Source organism: Eleutherodactylus coqui, chromosome 12, assembly GCF_035609145.1.
Source record: "Eleutherodactylus coqui strain aEleCoq1 chromosome 12, aEleCoq1.hap1, whole genome shotgun sequence".
In the NCBI taxonomy this organism is placed as follows: domain Eukaryota; kingdom Metazoa; phylum Chordata; class Amphibia; order Anura; family Eleutherodactylidae; genus Eleutherodactylus; species Eleutherodactylus coqui.
This window is the reverse complement of record NC_089848.1, coordinates 1159302-1173172: the sequence shown is the minus strand read 5'-3', so window position 1 is coordinate 1173172 and position 13871 is coordinate 1159302. Positions and strand designations below refer to the sequence as shown.

Here is a 13871-nt window from a genome sequence, read left to right as displayed (position 1 = left end):
TGACATCCCTCCCCCAGACCCCATTGTCAGCTCTACACCTGGTGACATCCCTCCACCAGACCCCATTGTCAGCTCTACACCTGGTGACATCCCACCACCAGACCCCATTGTCAGCCCTACACCTGGTGACATCCCCCCACCAGACGCCGCTGTCAGCTCAACACCTGGTGACACCCCCCCCACCAGACCCCGTTGTCAGCTCTACACCTGGTGACATCCCCGCACTAGACCCCGTTGTCAGCTCTACACCTGGTGACATCCCACCGCCAGACCCCATTGTCACCTCTACACCTGGTGACATCCGCCCACCAGACCCCGTTGTCAGCTCTACACCTGCTGATATCCCACCACCAGACCCTATTGTCACCTCTACACCTGGTGACATCCGCCTAACAGACCCCGTTGTCGGCTCTACACCTGGTGATATCCCACCACCAGACCCCATTGTCACCTCTACACCTGCTGACATCCGCCCAACAGACCCCGTTGTCGGCTCTACACCTGGTGACATCCGCCCACCAGACTCCCTTGTCAGCTCAACACCTGGTGACACCCCCCCCCACCAGACCCCGTTGTCAGCTCTACACCTGGTGACATCCCCGCACTAGACCCCGCTGTCAGCTCTACACCTGGTGACATCCCCCCACTAGATCCCGTTGTTAGCTCTATACCTGGTGACATCACCCCACTAGACACCGTTGTCAGCTCTACACCTGGTGACATCCCCCCCACCAGACCCTATTGTCACATCTACAGCCGGTGACATCCCCCCCACTAGACCCCGTTGTCAGCTTTACATCTGGTGACATTCCCCCCACCAGACCCCATTGTCACCTCTACACCTGGTGACATCCCCCCACTAGACCCCGTTGTTAGCTCTACACCTGGTGACATCCCCCCACCAGACCCCATTGTTACATCTACAGCCGGTGACATCCCCACACCAAACCCCATTGTCACCTCTACACCTGGTGACATCCCACCACTAGACCCCGTTGTCAGCTCTATACCTGGTGACATCCCCCCACCAGACCCCATTGTCACCTCTACACCTGGTGACATCCCCCCACTAGACCCCGTTGTTAGCTCTACACCTGGTGACATCCCCCCACCAGACCCCATTGTTACATCTACAGCCGGTGACATCCGCCCACCAGACCCCATTGTCACCTCGACACCTGGTGACATCCCCCCACTAGACCCCGTTGTTAGCTCTACACCTGGTGACATCCCCCCACTAGACCCCGTTGTTAGCTCTACACCTGGTGACATTCCACCACCAGACCCCATTGTTACATCTACAGCCGGTGACATCCTCCCACTAGACCCGCTTGTCAGCTTTACACTTAGTGACATCCCCCCCACCAGACCACATTGTCACCTCTACACCTGGTGACATCCCAACACTAGACCCTGTTGTCAGCTCTACACCTGGTAACATCCCCCCACCAGACCCCATTGTCACATCTACACCTGGTGACATGCCCCCACCAGACCCTGCTGTCAGCTCTACACCTGGTAACATCCCCCCACCAGACCCCGTTGTCAGCTCTACACCTCATGACATCCCTCTACCAGACCCCATAGTCACCTCTACACCTGGTGACCCCCCCCCCTCCCCACTAGACCCCGTTGTCAGCTCTACACCTGGTGACATCCCCCCACTAGACCCCGTTGTTAGCTCTACACCTGGTGACATCCCCCCCACCAGACCCTATTGTCACATCTACACCCGGTGACATCCCCCCACTAGACCCCCTTGTCAGCTTTACACTTAGTGACATCCCCCCACCAGACCCCATTGTCACCTCTACACCTGGTGACATCCCACCACTAGACCCCGTTGTCAGCTTTACACCTGGTGACATCCCCCCACCAGACCCCATGGTCACCTCTACACCTGGTGACATCCCCTCACTAGACCCCGTTGTTAGCTCTACACCTGGTGACATCCCCCCACTAGACCCCATTGTTACATCTACAGCCGGTGACATCCCCCCACTAGACCCCCTTGTCAGCTTTACACTTAGTGACATCCCCCCACCAGACCCCATTGTCACCTCTACACCTGGTGACATCCCACCACTAGACCCCGTTGTCAGCTCTACACCTGCTGACATCCCCCCACCAGACCCCATTGTCACCTCTACACCTGGTGACATCCCCCCACTAGACCCCATTGTTAGCTCTACACCTGGTGACATTCCACCACCAGACCCCATTGTCACCTCTACACCTGGTGACATCCCCCCACTAGACCCCGTTGTTAGCTCTACACCTGGTGACATCCCCCCACCAGACCCCATTGTTACATCTACAGCCGGTGACATCCCCACACCAAACCCCATTGTCACCTCTACACCTGGTGACATCCCACCACTAGACCCCGTTGTCAGCTCTATACCTGGTGACATCCCCCCACCAGACCCCATTGTCACCTCTACACCTGGTGACATCCCCCCACTAGACCCCGTTGTTAGCTCTACACCTGGTGACATCCCCCCACCAGACCCCATTGTTACATCTACAGCCGGTGACATCCGCCCAACAGACCCCATTGTCACCTCTACACCTGGTGACATCCCCCCACTAGACCCCGTTGTTAGCTCTACACCTGGTGACATTCCACCACCGGACCCCATTGTTACATCTACAGCCGGTGACATCCTCCCACTAGACCCCCTTGTCAGCTTTACACTTAGTGACATCCCCCCACCAGACCACATTGTCACCTCTACACCTGGTGACATCCCAACACTAGACCCTGTTGTCAGCTCTACACCTGGTAACATCCCCCCACCAGACCCCATTGTCACATCTACACCTGGTGACATGCCCCCACCAGACCCTGCTGTCAGCTCTACACCTGGTAACATCCCCCCACCAGACCCCGTTGTCAGCTCTACACCTCATGACATCCCTCTACCAGAGCCCATAGTCACCTCTACACCTGGTGACCCCCCGCCCCCACTAGACCCCGTTGTCAGCTCTACACCTGGTGACATCCCCCCACTAGACATCGTTGTCACCTCTACACCTGGTTACATCCCCCCACTAGACCCCGTTGTTAGCTCTACACCTGGTGACATCCCCCCCACCAGACCCTATTGTCACATCTACACCCGGTGACATCCCCCCCACTAGACCCCGTTGTCAGCTTTACACCTGGTGACATCCCCCCACCAGACCCCATTGTAACCTCTACACCTGGTGACATCCCCCCACTAGACCCCGTTGTTAGCTCTACACCTGGTGACATCCCCCCACTAGACCCCATTGTTACATCTACAGCCGGTGACATCCCCCCACTAGACTACCTTGTCAGCTTTACACTTAGTGACATCCCCCCACCAGACCCCATTGTCACCTCTACACCTGGTGACATCCCACCACTAGACCCCGTTGTCAGCTCTACACCTGCTGACATCCCCCCACCAGACCCCATTGTCACCTCTACACCTGGTGACATCCCCCCACTAGACCCCATTGTTAGCTCTACACCTGGTGACATTCCACCACCAGACCCCATTGTCACCTCTACACCTGGTGACATCCCCCCACTAGACCCCGTTGTTAGCTCTACACCTGGTGACATCCCCCCCACCAGACCCTATTGTCACATCTACACCCGGTGACATCCCCCCACTAGACCCCGTTGTCAGCTTTACACCTGGTGACATCCCCCCACCAGACCCCATTGTAACCTCTACACCTGGTGACATCCCCCCACTAGACCCCGTTGTTAGCTCTACACCTGGTGACATCCCCCCACTAGACCCCATTGTAACATCTACAGCCGGTGACATCCCCCACTAGACCCCCTTGTCAGCTTTACACTTAGTGACATCCCCCCACCAGACCCCATTGTCACCTCTACACCCGGTGACATCCCCCCCACTAGACTCCGTTGTCAGCTTTACACCTGGTGACATCCCCCCACCAGACCCCATTGTCACCTCTACACCTGGTGACATCCCCTCACTAGACCCCGTTGTTAGCTCTACACCTGGTGACATCCCCCCACTAGACCCCATTGTTACATCTACAGCCGGTGACATCCCCCCACTAGACCCCCTTGTCAGCTTTACACTTAGTGACATCCCCCCACCAGACCCCATTGTCACCTCTACACCTGGTGACATCCCACCACTAGACCCCGTTGTCAGCTCTACACCTGCTGACATCCCCCCACCAGACCCCATTGTCACCTCTACACCTGGTGACATCCCCCCACTAGACCCCATTGTTAGCTCTACACCTGGTGACATTCCACCACCAGACCCCATTGTCACCTCTACACCTGGTGACATCCCCCCACTAGACCCTGTTGTTAGCTCTACACCTGGTGACATCCCCCCACCAGACCCCATTGTTACATCTACAGCCGGTGACATCCCCACACCAAACCCCATTGTCACCTCTACACCTGGTGACATCCCACCACTAGACCCCGTTGTCAGCTCTATACCTGGTGACATCCCCCCACCAGACCCCATTGTCACCTCTACACCTGGTGACATCCCCCCACTAGACCCCGTTGTTAGCTCTACACCTGGTGACATCCCCCCACCAGACCCCATTGTTACATCTACAGCCGGTGACATCCGCCCAACAGACCCCATTGTCACCTCTACACCTGGTGACATCCCCCCACTAGACCCCGTTGTTAGCTCTACACCTGGTGACATTCCACCACCAGACCCCATTGTTACATCTACAGCCGGTGACATCCTCCCACTAGACCCCCTTGTCAGCTTTACACTTAGTGACATCCCCCCACCAGACCACATTGTCACCTCTACACCTGGTGACATCCCAACACTAGACCCTGTTGTCAGCTCTACACCTGGTAACATCCCCCCACCAGACCCCATTGTCACATCTACACCTGGTGACATGCCCCCACCAGACCCTGCTGTCGGCTCTACACCTGGTAACATCCCCCCACCAGACCCCGTTGTCAGCTCTACACCTCATGACATCCCTCTACCAGACCCCATAGTCACCTCTACACCTGGTGACCCCCCGCCCCCACTAGACCCCGTTGTCAGCTCTACACCTGGTGACATCCCCCCACTAGACATCGTTGTCACCTCTACACCTGGTTACATCCCCCCACTAGACCCCGTTGTTAGCTCTACACCTGGTGACATCCCCCCCACCAGACCCTATTGTCACATCTACACCCGGTGACATCCCCCCCACTAGACCCCGTTGTCAGCTTTACACCTGGTGACATCCCCCCACCAGACCCCATTGTAACCTCTACACCTGGTGACATCCCCCCACTAGACCCCGTTGTTAGCTCTACACCTGGTGACATCCCCCCACTAGACCCCATTGTTACATCTACAGCCGGTGACATCCCCCCACTAGACTACCTTGTCAGCTTTACACTTAGTGACATCCCCCCACCAGACCCCATTGTCACCTCTACACCTGGTGACATCCCACCACTAGACCCCGTTGTCAGCTCTACACCTGCTGACATCCCCCCACCAGACCCCATTGTCACCTCTACACCTGGTGACATCCCCCCACTAGACCCCATTGTTAGCTCTACACCTGGTGACATTCCACCACCAGACCCCATTGTCACCTCTACACCTGGTGACATCCCCCCACTAGACCCCGTTGTTAGCTCTACACCTGGTGACATCCCCCCACCAGACCCCATTGTTACATCTACAGCCGGTGACATCCCCACACCAAACCCCATTGTCACCTCTACACCTGGTGACATCCCACCACTAGACCCCGTTGTCAGCTCTATACCTGGTGACATCCCCCCACCAGACCCCATTGTCACCTCTACACCTGGTGACATCCCCCCACTAGACCCCGTTGTTAGCTCTACACCTGGTGACATCCCCCCACCAGACCCCATTGTTACATCTACAGCCGGTGACATCCGCCCACCAGACCCCATTGTCACCTCTACACCTGGTGACATCCCCCCACTAGACCCCGTTGTTAGCTCTACACCTGGTGACATTCCACCACCAGACCCCATTGTTACATCTACAGCCGGTGACATCCTCCCACTAGACCCCCTTGTCAGCTTTACACTTAGTGATATCCCCCCACCAGACCACATTGTCACCTCTACACCTGGTGACATCCCAACACTAGACCCTGTTGTCAGCTCTACACCTGGTGACATCCCCCCACCAGACCCCGCTGTCAGCTCTACACCTGGTGACATCCCCCCCCCCCCACCAGACCCCGTTGTCAACTCTACACCTGGTGACATCCCTGCACTAGACCCTATTGTCAGCTCTACACCTGGTGAAATCCCCCCACTAGACCCCGTTGTCAGCTTTACACCTGGTGACACCCCCTCCCACCATTATACCCCATTGTCATTTCTACACCTGGTGACATCCGCCCACCAGACCCCCTTGTCAGCTCTACACCTGGTGACATCCGCCCACCAGACCCCATTGTCAGCTCTACACCTGGTGAAATCCCCCCACTAGACCCCGTTGTCAGCTCTACACCTGGTGAAATCCCCCCACTAGACCCCGTTGTCAGCTTTACACCTGGTGAAATCCCCCCACTAGACCCCGTTGTCAGCTCTACACCTGGTGACATCTCCCCACTAGACCCCGTTGTCAGCTTTACACCTGGTGACATCCGCCCACCAGACCCCATTGTCAGCTCTACACCTGGTGAAATCCCCCCACTAGACCCCGTTGTCAGCTCTACACCTGGTGACATCTCCCCACTAGACCCCGTTGTCAGCTTTACACCTGGTGAAATCCCCCCACTAGACCCCGTTGTCAGCTCTACACCTGGTGACATCTCCCCACTAGACCCCGTTGTCAGCTTTACACCTGGTGACATCTCCCCACCAGACCGCATTGTCACCTCTACACCTGGTGACACCCCCTCCCACCACTATACCCCGTTGTCATCTCTACACCTGGTGACATCCCCCCACCAGACCCCATTGTCACCTCTACACCTGGTGACATCCCCCCACTAGACCCCGTTGTCAGCTTTACACCTGGTGACATCCCACCGCCAGACCCCAGACCCCATTGTCAGCTCTACACCTGGTGACATCCGCCCACCAGACCCCCTTGTCAGCTCTACACCTGGTGACATCTCCCCACTAGACCCCGTTGTCAGCTTTACACCTGGTGACATCCCACCGCCAGACCCCAGACCCCATTGTCAGCTCTACACCTTGTGACATCTCCCCACTAGACCCCGTTGTCAGCTTTACACCTGGTGACATCCCACCGCCAGACCCCAGACCCCATTGTCAGCTCTACACCTGGTGACATCCGCCCACCAGACCCCATTGTCACCTCTACACCTGGTGACATCTCCACACCAGACCCTATTGTCACCTCTACACCTGGTGACATCTCCCCACTAGACCCCGTTGTCAGCTTTACACCTGGTGACATCCCCCCACTAGACCCTGTTGTCACCTCTACACCTGGTGACATCCCCCCACTAGACCCTGTTGTCACCTCTACACCTGGTGACATCCCCCCACTAGACCCCGTTGTCAGCTCTACACCTGGTGACATCCCCCCACCAGACCCTGTTGTCAGCTCTACACCTGGTAATATCCCACCACCAGACCCCGTTGTCAGCTCTACACCTGGTGACACCCCCCCACCAGACCCTGTTGTCAGCTTTACACCTGGGTATATCTGATGGTTTCTGTACCGTGATTTCCTGTGTGATCCTCTCCGTGTTACCTAATGCTACACATCACCTGACTGCACAGGATTGGCGGGGGGCACATACTTCTGTCACCACAATGTATATGTATAAGTAGTCACAGTTTCATTTAGAAGTAATCTCTTTTGTGAATCCAGATTCGGCAGCCATTGACAGCTGTTTACTTGGCAAGCTCTTCCTGTTGACAGACAGGCGTACCGGGGCGAGGATCGCGACAGCTGATGTGGCGTGTGCAGAATAACTAAACAAGTCTGCACATAATGGGAAGCATGCTGACAGAGGAATGCAGGAAGTGCTCGGCGCCCGCACGGCCGCTCTTGTGGTGTCCTTATCTCATTGGATGTATATAGAAGTGAAAGAGAAAGCCTGGCCGATCCCAGATCCCCGGCACACCGAACCGTTAGCGGGAGCAAAAATAATCGCTGGATCGTTTGAATATCAGTGATAATTATCATTCAATGTAAACACAACAGTGGGACCATGAATGATATTTCATGCGTTTCTCAATCATTCAATGCAAGCAGGAGAATCACGGCTGGTTCATTTGCTGATTGTTCGGTTCAGTTCTCATTCACTGCTGCAGCCAACGACTTATCTGCCCTTGTAGACAGGCTGCAGCATCCAACTCCGTCGTCGTCTCCTCCAGGGAATGAGAAGGTCCGAGCGCCAACCGTCATTTGTGGACTATGCCGAATCTCCGCGCTCCATCCCAGCCCCCCGCGGTCACGCACAAGCACTGGTGTGCGGCTAACAACTCCCCAGCGCTCCTGTGGGTATGAATCCTATGGAGACACCGCTAATGATGGCAATGTGCCAGTAACCAAGCGGATGCCACCAGCCAACGGGCAGGAGATCTCCCATGAGCCTCGGCTGTGGGACTACAAGGGTGGCCAAAGTCATTTCTGTGCCATCGGTATGCCTACACGAATGGCTGTCCATGATGAGCGCACGCTGGTTACGTATCCGCGCCCCGCCTTCGTAGAATTGCCACTTTGTACCTTTTGTAACCACAAGGTCAATTCATTTGCATTCATTAATACAAGATCGGCGAGGTCAGACCTTTCACTTCACACGGCTGAGAAAATTGCTGGATTCTGTGCGTTAGCGTGATGTATATAATGCGAGCTACGTATTAACCCATTGTTAAAAACATGAGATGCAATGAGCGGTGCCTGGCACGGCATACAGACGGCTTGTGCGGTAGCTGTATGATGAGAACCATGTCAGCTGTGCACATACGGCCTTACACATTAGTACTGCGGTGTAGTAGGATTACGTAGTGTGAACTAACCGCTTGCTGAGATGCCCGTGTGCCCGGCCTCACTGATTCACTGTCCTGAGAGTCCCGTGTACCGACCGCTCCGGGCCATAATGAGGGATGGTGAAAGGTTCCTAATACAGAGGATGTATGTTTACGGGTGACGTCAGGCGGTAGGTAGTAGGAAGAAGAGGCCATGTACAGTAAGCCCAGAGGAGTAATAGGATGGTAATTATATATGCAGCTGATTACATTAGACTGATTAGTGTTTTATGTGTCAACTAGATCTTATAACCTCTAATAGAAGGAAGGCAGAGGACGTTCCAACAGGAATGTGCAGGCGCTCCCAGGACTCCTCCGAGTGTTGGCAGCCGTACACCGCCACACCCCACACACAGCACAGTGACAGCTGGCGGCCGCCCCGTGTGTCATACACATATGCATTACACGCATGACCTCTGAAGTCAAGAAGGAACTTTCCTCCACATGCAGATACATTACAGGCAGAGCCTCCTCCATCCATGCCAGGCCTCTGACGTGTCACCATTGCCACCGACACCAGGCTATATGGCCTCTACCACGGCCCGCATCATGTATGCATAGTATTTCTTGTATTCCTCTGTGATGTGGTACATGTTATACCGCTTTGTCATCATGTAATTATGTTTAACGTTCTTTTTTCCACCATTAATGGACTTTTACAATGTAATCTGACACTGCAGACATCGGAGCGGACGGGGACTGTTAGGCCGAGGCCGGCTGTACTACCCATCACACGGAGCTCTACTGACTGCTGACCGCTCTGGGGGTTTGGTTAGTGGAAATGTTTCTAATGGCGAAGACCCTGTTGTACCGGTGCAGCCAACACGGCGAACCTGTACGGCACCCTGAAGCCACTATCTCCTGGAATGACATATATCCTTGATGGAAGGGAATAAACTGAAGTAGCACGCAGGGTGTATTTACCCATAAGGCCGGGCTCACACAACATGTAGGCAGTGTTGCTGCGCGCCACCAATCATCATGCACTATCTGGCCGTGTATGCACACATAATGTGTGCCAAGATAGAACATGCTGACATATGTGTGTGTTTGACTATTGAGCGGGTCTCTAACAAATCAAGGGGCTACTGGCATCACGCGGGAGCACTGCAGGCGCGACATGACGTGCAATGACAATACGCCCGTGTGAGACGGCCGAAGGAGCATACAAAGGATTCTGCAACATAAATGCATGAACAGGTTTGCCTACATGCCCCTCCGCTCAGCGCTGTTAGCATTGTCCAAAGGCTGGAGGTAGAGCATGTAAGTGCGCATGGCATGCTGGTATGTGTAGTGCTTATATCTCTAGTGATGGACGGTAGTGTATAGCTGGATCTCTGTAGGGCACGAGAGCTCTGCACAGCTTCCCAACCACATGAATGAGGAGGATCAGGCGGCTTGTAGTTACCTTGTCTGCCGCCCCAGACGTACAGCTCCTTGATGCCGAGCTCGTTCAGTGAGCGGGACATGTCCAGCTCCTCTCTGCTGACCGCGTCTCGTAAGAGAGTCACATTCTCATGGTCCAGGCCACATTTGTCGCACACGGCTGGAAGGATGTTCCACAAAGGCACCGCCGGATTCACTCGCACAACAGCTTTTTGCGTACCAAGGAAGTTTACAACAAGCCGCACAGTTTTCTGGGGAAGACAAGAATGAAAGGCCAAACATTGGAATCTGCTGTCTTTGCCAAGTCTTCGCTACCATGCAGTGTAATGGAATGCAGAATTCACCTGATCCCTGGCATACAGATCCGGTGACTCATTAGCATTTAGCCGTCAGAAGGGGACGGGCCAGGTGAGATGACTAACTGCGCGCAGCGGGCTGCCGGGCGATCAGCAAACAGTACAATCACACCTGGATTGGATTACCTCTTCTGGAAGTGACAAGTTGACAAAGGGTGTTGAGACAGAAGCTTCACCAGACAAGAGCTTCCCTGACTATGAAGAATCGGATAATCCAGAAGAAAGTGAATGACAGAGAATGATGTGAAGGGCAGTTTATAAAAGAGGCTCGGTCCTGAAGGGCTCATTCACACCAGCGTATACACGCCACAGATGTATGCCCGCCTTTATGGCGCATGGAATTCCCGTGAATAGAACCCATTGAGTTCTGTACAACCGCTCAGACAGACAAGACATCGCGGTCCGGCGGACGACGCACAGCGTGCTGTACAACCACTCAGACAGACAAGACACCGCGGTCCGGCGGACGCCACGCAGCATGCTGTACAACCGCTCAGACAGACAAGACACTGCGGACCAGCGGACGGCACGCAGCGTGCTGCACAACCGCTCAGACAGACAAGACATCGCGGACCAGCGGACGGCACGCAGCGTGCTGTACAACCGCTCAGACAGACAAGACACTGCGGACCAGCAGACGGCACGCAGCGTGCTGCACAACCGCTCAGACAGACAAGACATCGCGGTCCGGCGGACGCCACGCAGCATGCTGTACAACCGCTCAGACAGACAAGACACTGCGGACCAGCGGACGGCGCAGTGTGCTGTACAACCGCTCAGACAGACAAGACATCGCGGTCCGGCGGACGACGAGCAGCGTGCTGTACAACCGCTCAGACAGACAAGACACTGCGGACCAGCGGACGGCGCAGTGTGCTGTACAACCGCTCAGACAGACAAGACATCGCGGTCCGGCGGACGACGAGCAGCGTGCTGTACAACCGCTCAGACAGACAAGACACTGCGGACCAGCGGACGCCACGCAGCATGCTGTACAACCGTTCAGACAGACAAGACATCGCGGTCCGGCGGACGACGAGCAGCATGCTGTACAACCGCTCAGACAGACAAGACACTGCGGACCAGCGGACGCCACGCAGCATGCTGTACAACCGTTCAGACAGACAAGACATCGCGGTCCGGCGGACGACGAGCAGCATGCTGTACAACCGCTCAGACAGACAAGACAGCGCGGTCTGGTGGACGGCACGCAGCGTGCTGTACAACCGCTCAGACAGACAAGACAGCGCGGTCTGGTGGACGGCACGCAGCGTGCTGTACAACTGCTCAGACAGACTAGACACTGCGGACCAGCGGACGGCGCGCAGCGTGCTGTACATCCGCTCAGACAGACAAGACAACGCGGTCCGGCAGACGGCGCAGTGTGCTGTACAACCGCTTAGACAGACAAGACATCGCGGTCCGGTGGACAGTGCGCAGCGTGCTGTACAACCGCTCGGACAGATAAGACACTGCAGTCCGGCGGACGACACGCAGCGTGCTGTACAACCACTCAGACAGACAAAACATCGCAGTACGGCGGACGGCGCGCAGCGTGCTGTACAACCGCTCAGACAGATAAGACACTGCTGTCCGGCGGACGACACGCAGCGTGCTGTACAACCGCTCAGACATACAAGACATCGCAGTCCGGCGGACGGCGCGCAGCGTGCTGTACAACCGCTCAGAAAGACAAGACACTGCGGACCAGCGGACGGCGCGCAGCGTGCTGTACAATCGCTCAGACAGACAAGACAGCGCGGTCCGGCGGACGGCACACAGCGTGCTGTAAAACCGCTCAGACAGACAAGACATCGCGGTCCGGCGGACGGCACACAGCGTGCTGTACAACCGCTCAGACTGACAAGACATCGTGGTCCGGTGAACGACACGCAGCGTGCTGTACAACCACTCAGACAGACAAGACACTGCGGACCAGCGGACGGCGCGCAGCGTGCTGCACAACCGCTCAGACAGACAAGACATCGCGGTCCGGTGGACGGCGCGCAGCATGCTGTACAACCGCTCAGACAGACAAGACATCTTCACTGATGTGGAAGAAAGTACTTTAAGTCATTTATTTTGACAGATCTTTAGCAATTGGTTGATATTCATCTACGGCTGGCTCCACGTCTCCAGGACTGCCGCCTCGTCTCGCTGCCTCTTGATTTGTAATATGGGTCATTGTATTTTAGACTTCCACTCTTTTTCAACCCAATTACTATAAGACAGACGATTGCACAGTACAAGCACTAGTCACCCCAGTCCTCTGTAAGCCCCCGGGAGCCGCACCCCAGTCCTCTGTAAGCCCCCGGGAGCCGCACCCCAGTCCTCTGTAAGCCCCCAGGATCCGCACCCCAGTCCTCTGTAAGCCCCCGGGAGCCGCACCCCAGTCCTCTGTAAGCCCCCGGGAGCCGCACCCCAGTCCTCTGTAAGCCCCCGGGAGCCGCACCCCAGTCCTCTGTAAGCCCCGGGAGCCGCACCCGAGTTCTCTGTAAGCCCTCAGGAGCCGCACCCCAGTCCTCTGTAAGGCCCCGGGACCCACACCCCAGTCCTCTGTAAGCCCCCGGGAGCCACACCATAGTCCTCTGTAAGCCCCGGGAGCCACACCCCAGTCCTCTGTAAGCCCCAGGGAGCCACACCCCAGTCCTCTGTAAGCCCCCGGAAGCGACACCCCAGTCCTCTGTAAGCCCCCGGGAGCCCCACCCCAGTCCTCTATAAGCCCCGGGAGCCGCACCTGAGTTCTCTGTAAGCCCTCAGGAGCCGCACCCCAGTCCTCTGTAAGGCCCCGGGAGCCACACCCCAGTCCTCTGTAAGCCCCCGGGAGCCACACCATAGTCCTCTGTAAGCCCCCGGGAGCCACACCCCAGTCCTCTGTAATCCCCCGGGAGCCACACCCCAGTCCTCTGTAATCCCCCGGGAGCCACACCCCAGTCCTCTGTAAGCCCCCGGGAGCCACACCATAGTCCTCTGTAATCCCCCGGGAGCCACACCCCAGTCCTCTGTAATCCCCCGGGAGCCACACCCCAGTCCTCTGTAAGCCCCCGAGAGCCGCACCCCAGTCCTCTGTAAGCCCCCGGGAGCCACACCCCAGTCCTCTGTAAGCCCTCGGGAGCCACACCCCAGTC

At 56.3% G+C, this 13871-nt stretch overlaps 1 protein-coding gene across 3 annotated transcripts in view; it reads right to left on the bottom strand.

Moving 5' to 3' along the window:
• COBL (cordon-bleu WH2 repeat protein) overlaps positions 1-13871 on the bottom strand; it is a 305079-nt gene that overhangs the window by 195742 nt on the left and 95466 nt on the right. For all 3 annotated transcript variants that reach the window (XM_066584546.1, XM_066584547.1, XM_066584545.1), the window contains one exon: positions 10410-10638. In XM_066584546.1, coding sequence (XP_066440643.1) covers positions 10410-10638 — 229 coding nt within the window. The remainder of the gene's footprint in view (positions 1-10409; positions 10639-13871) is intronic.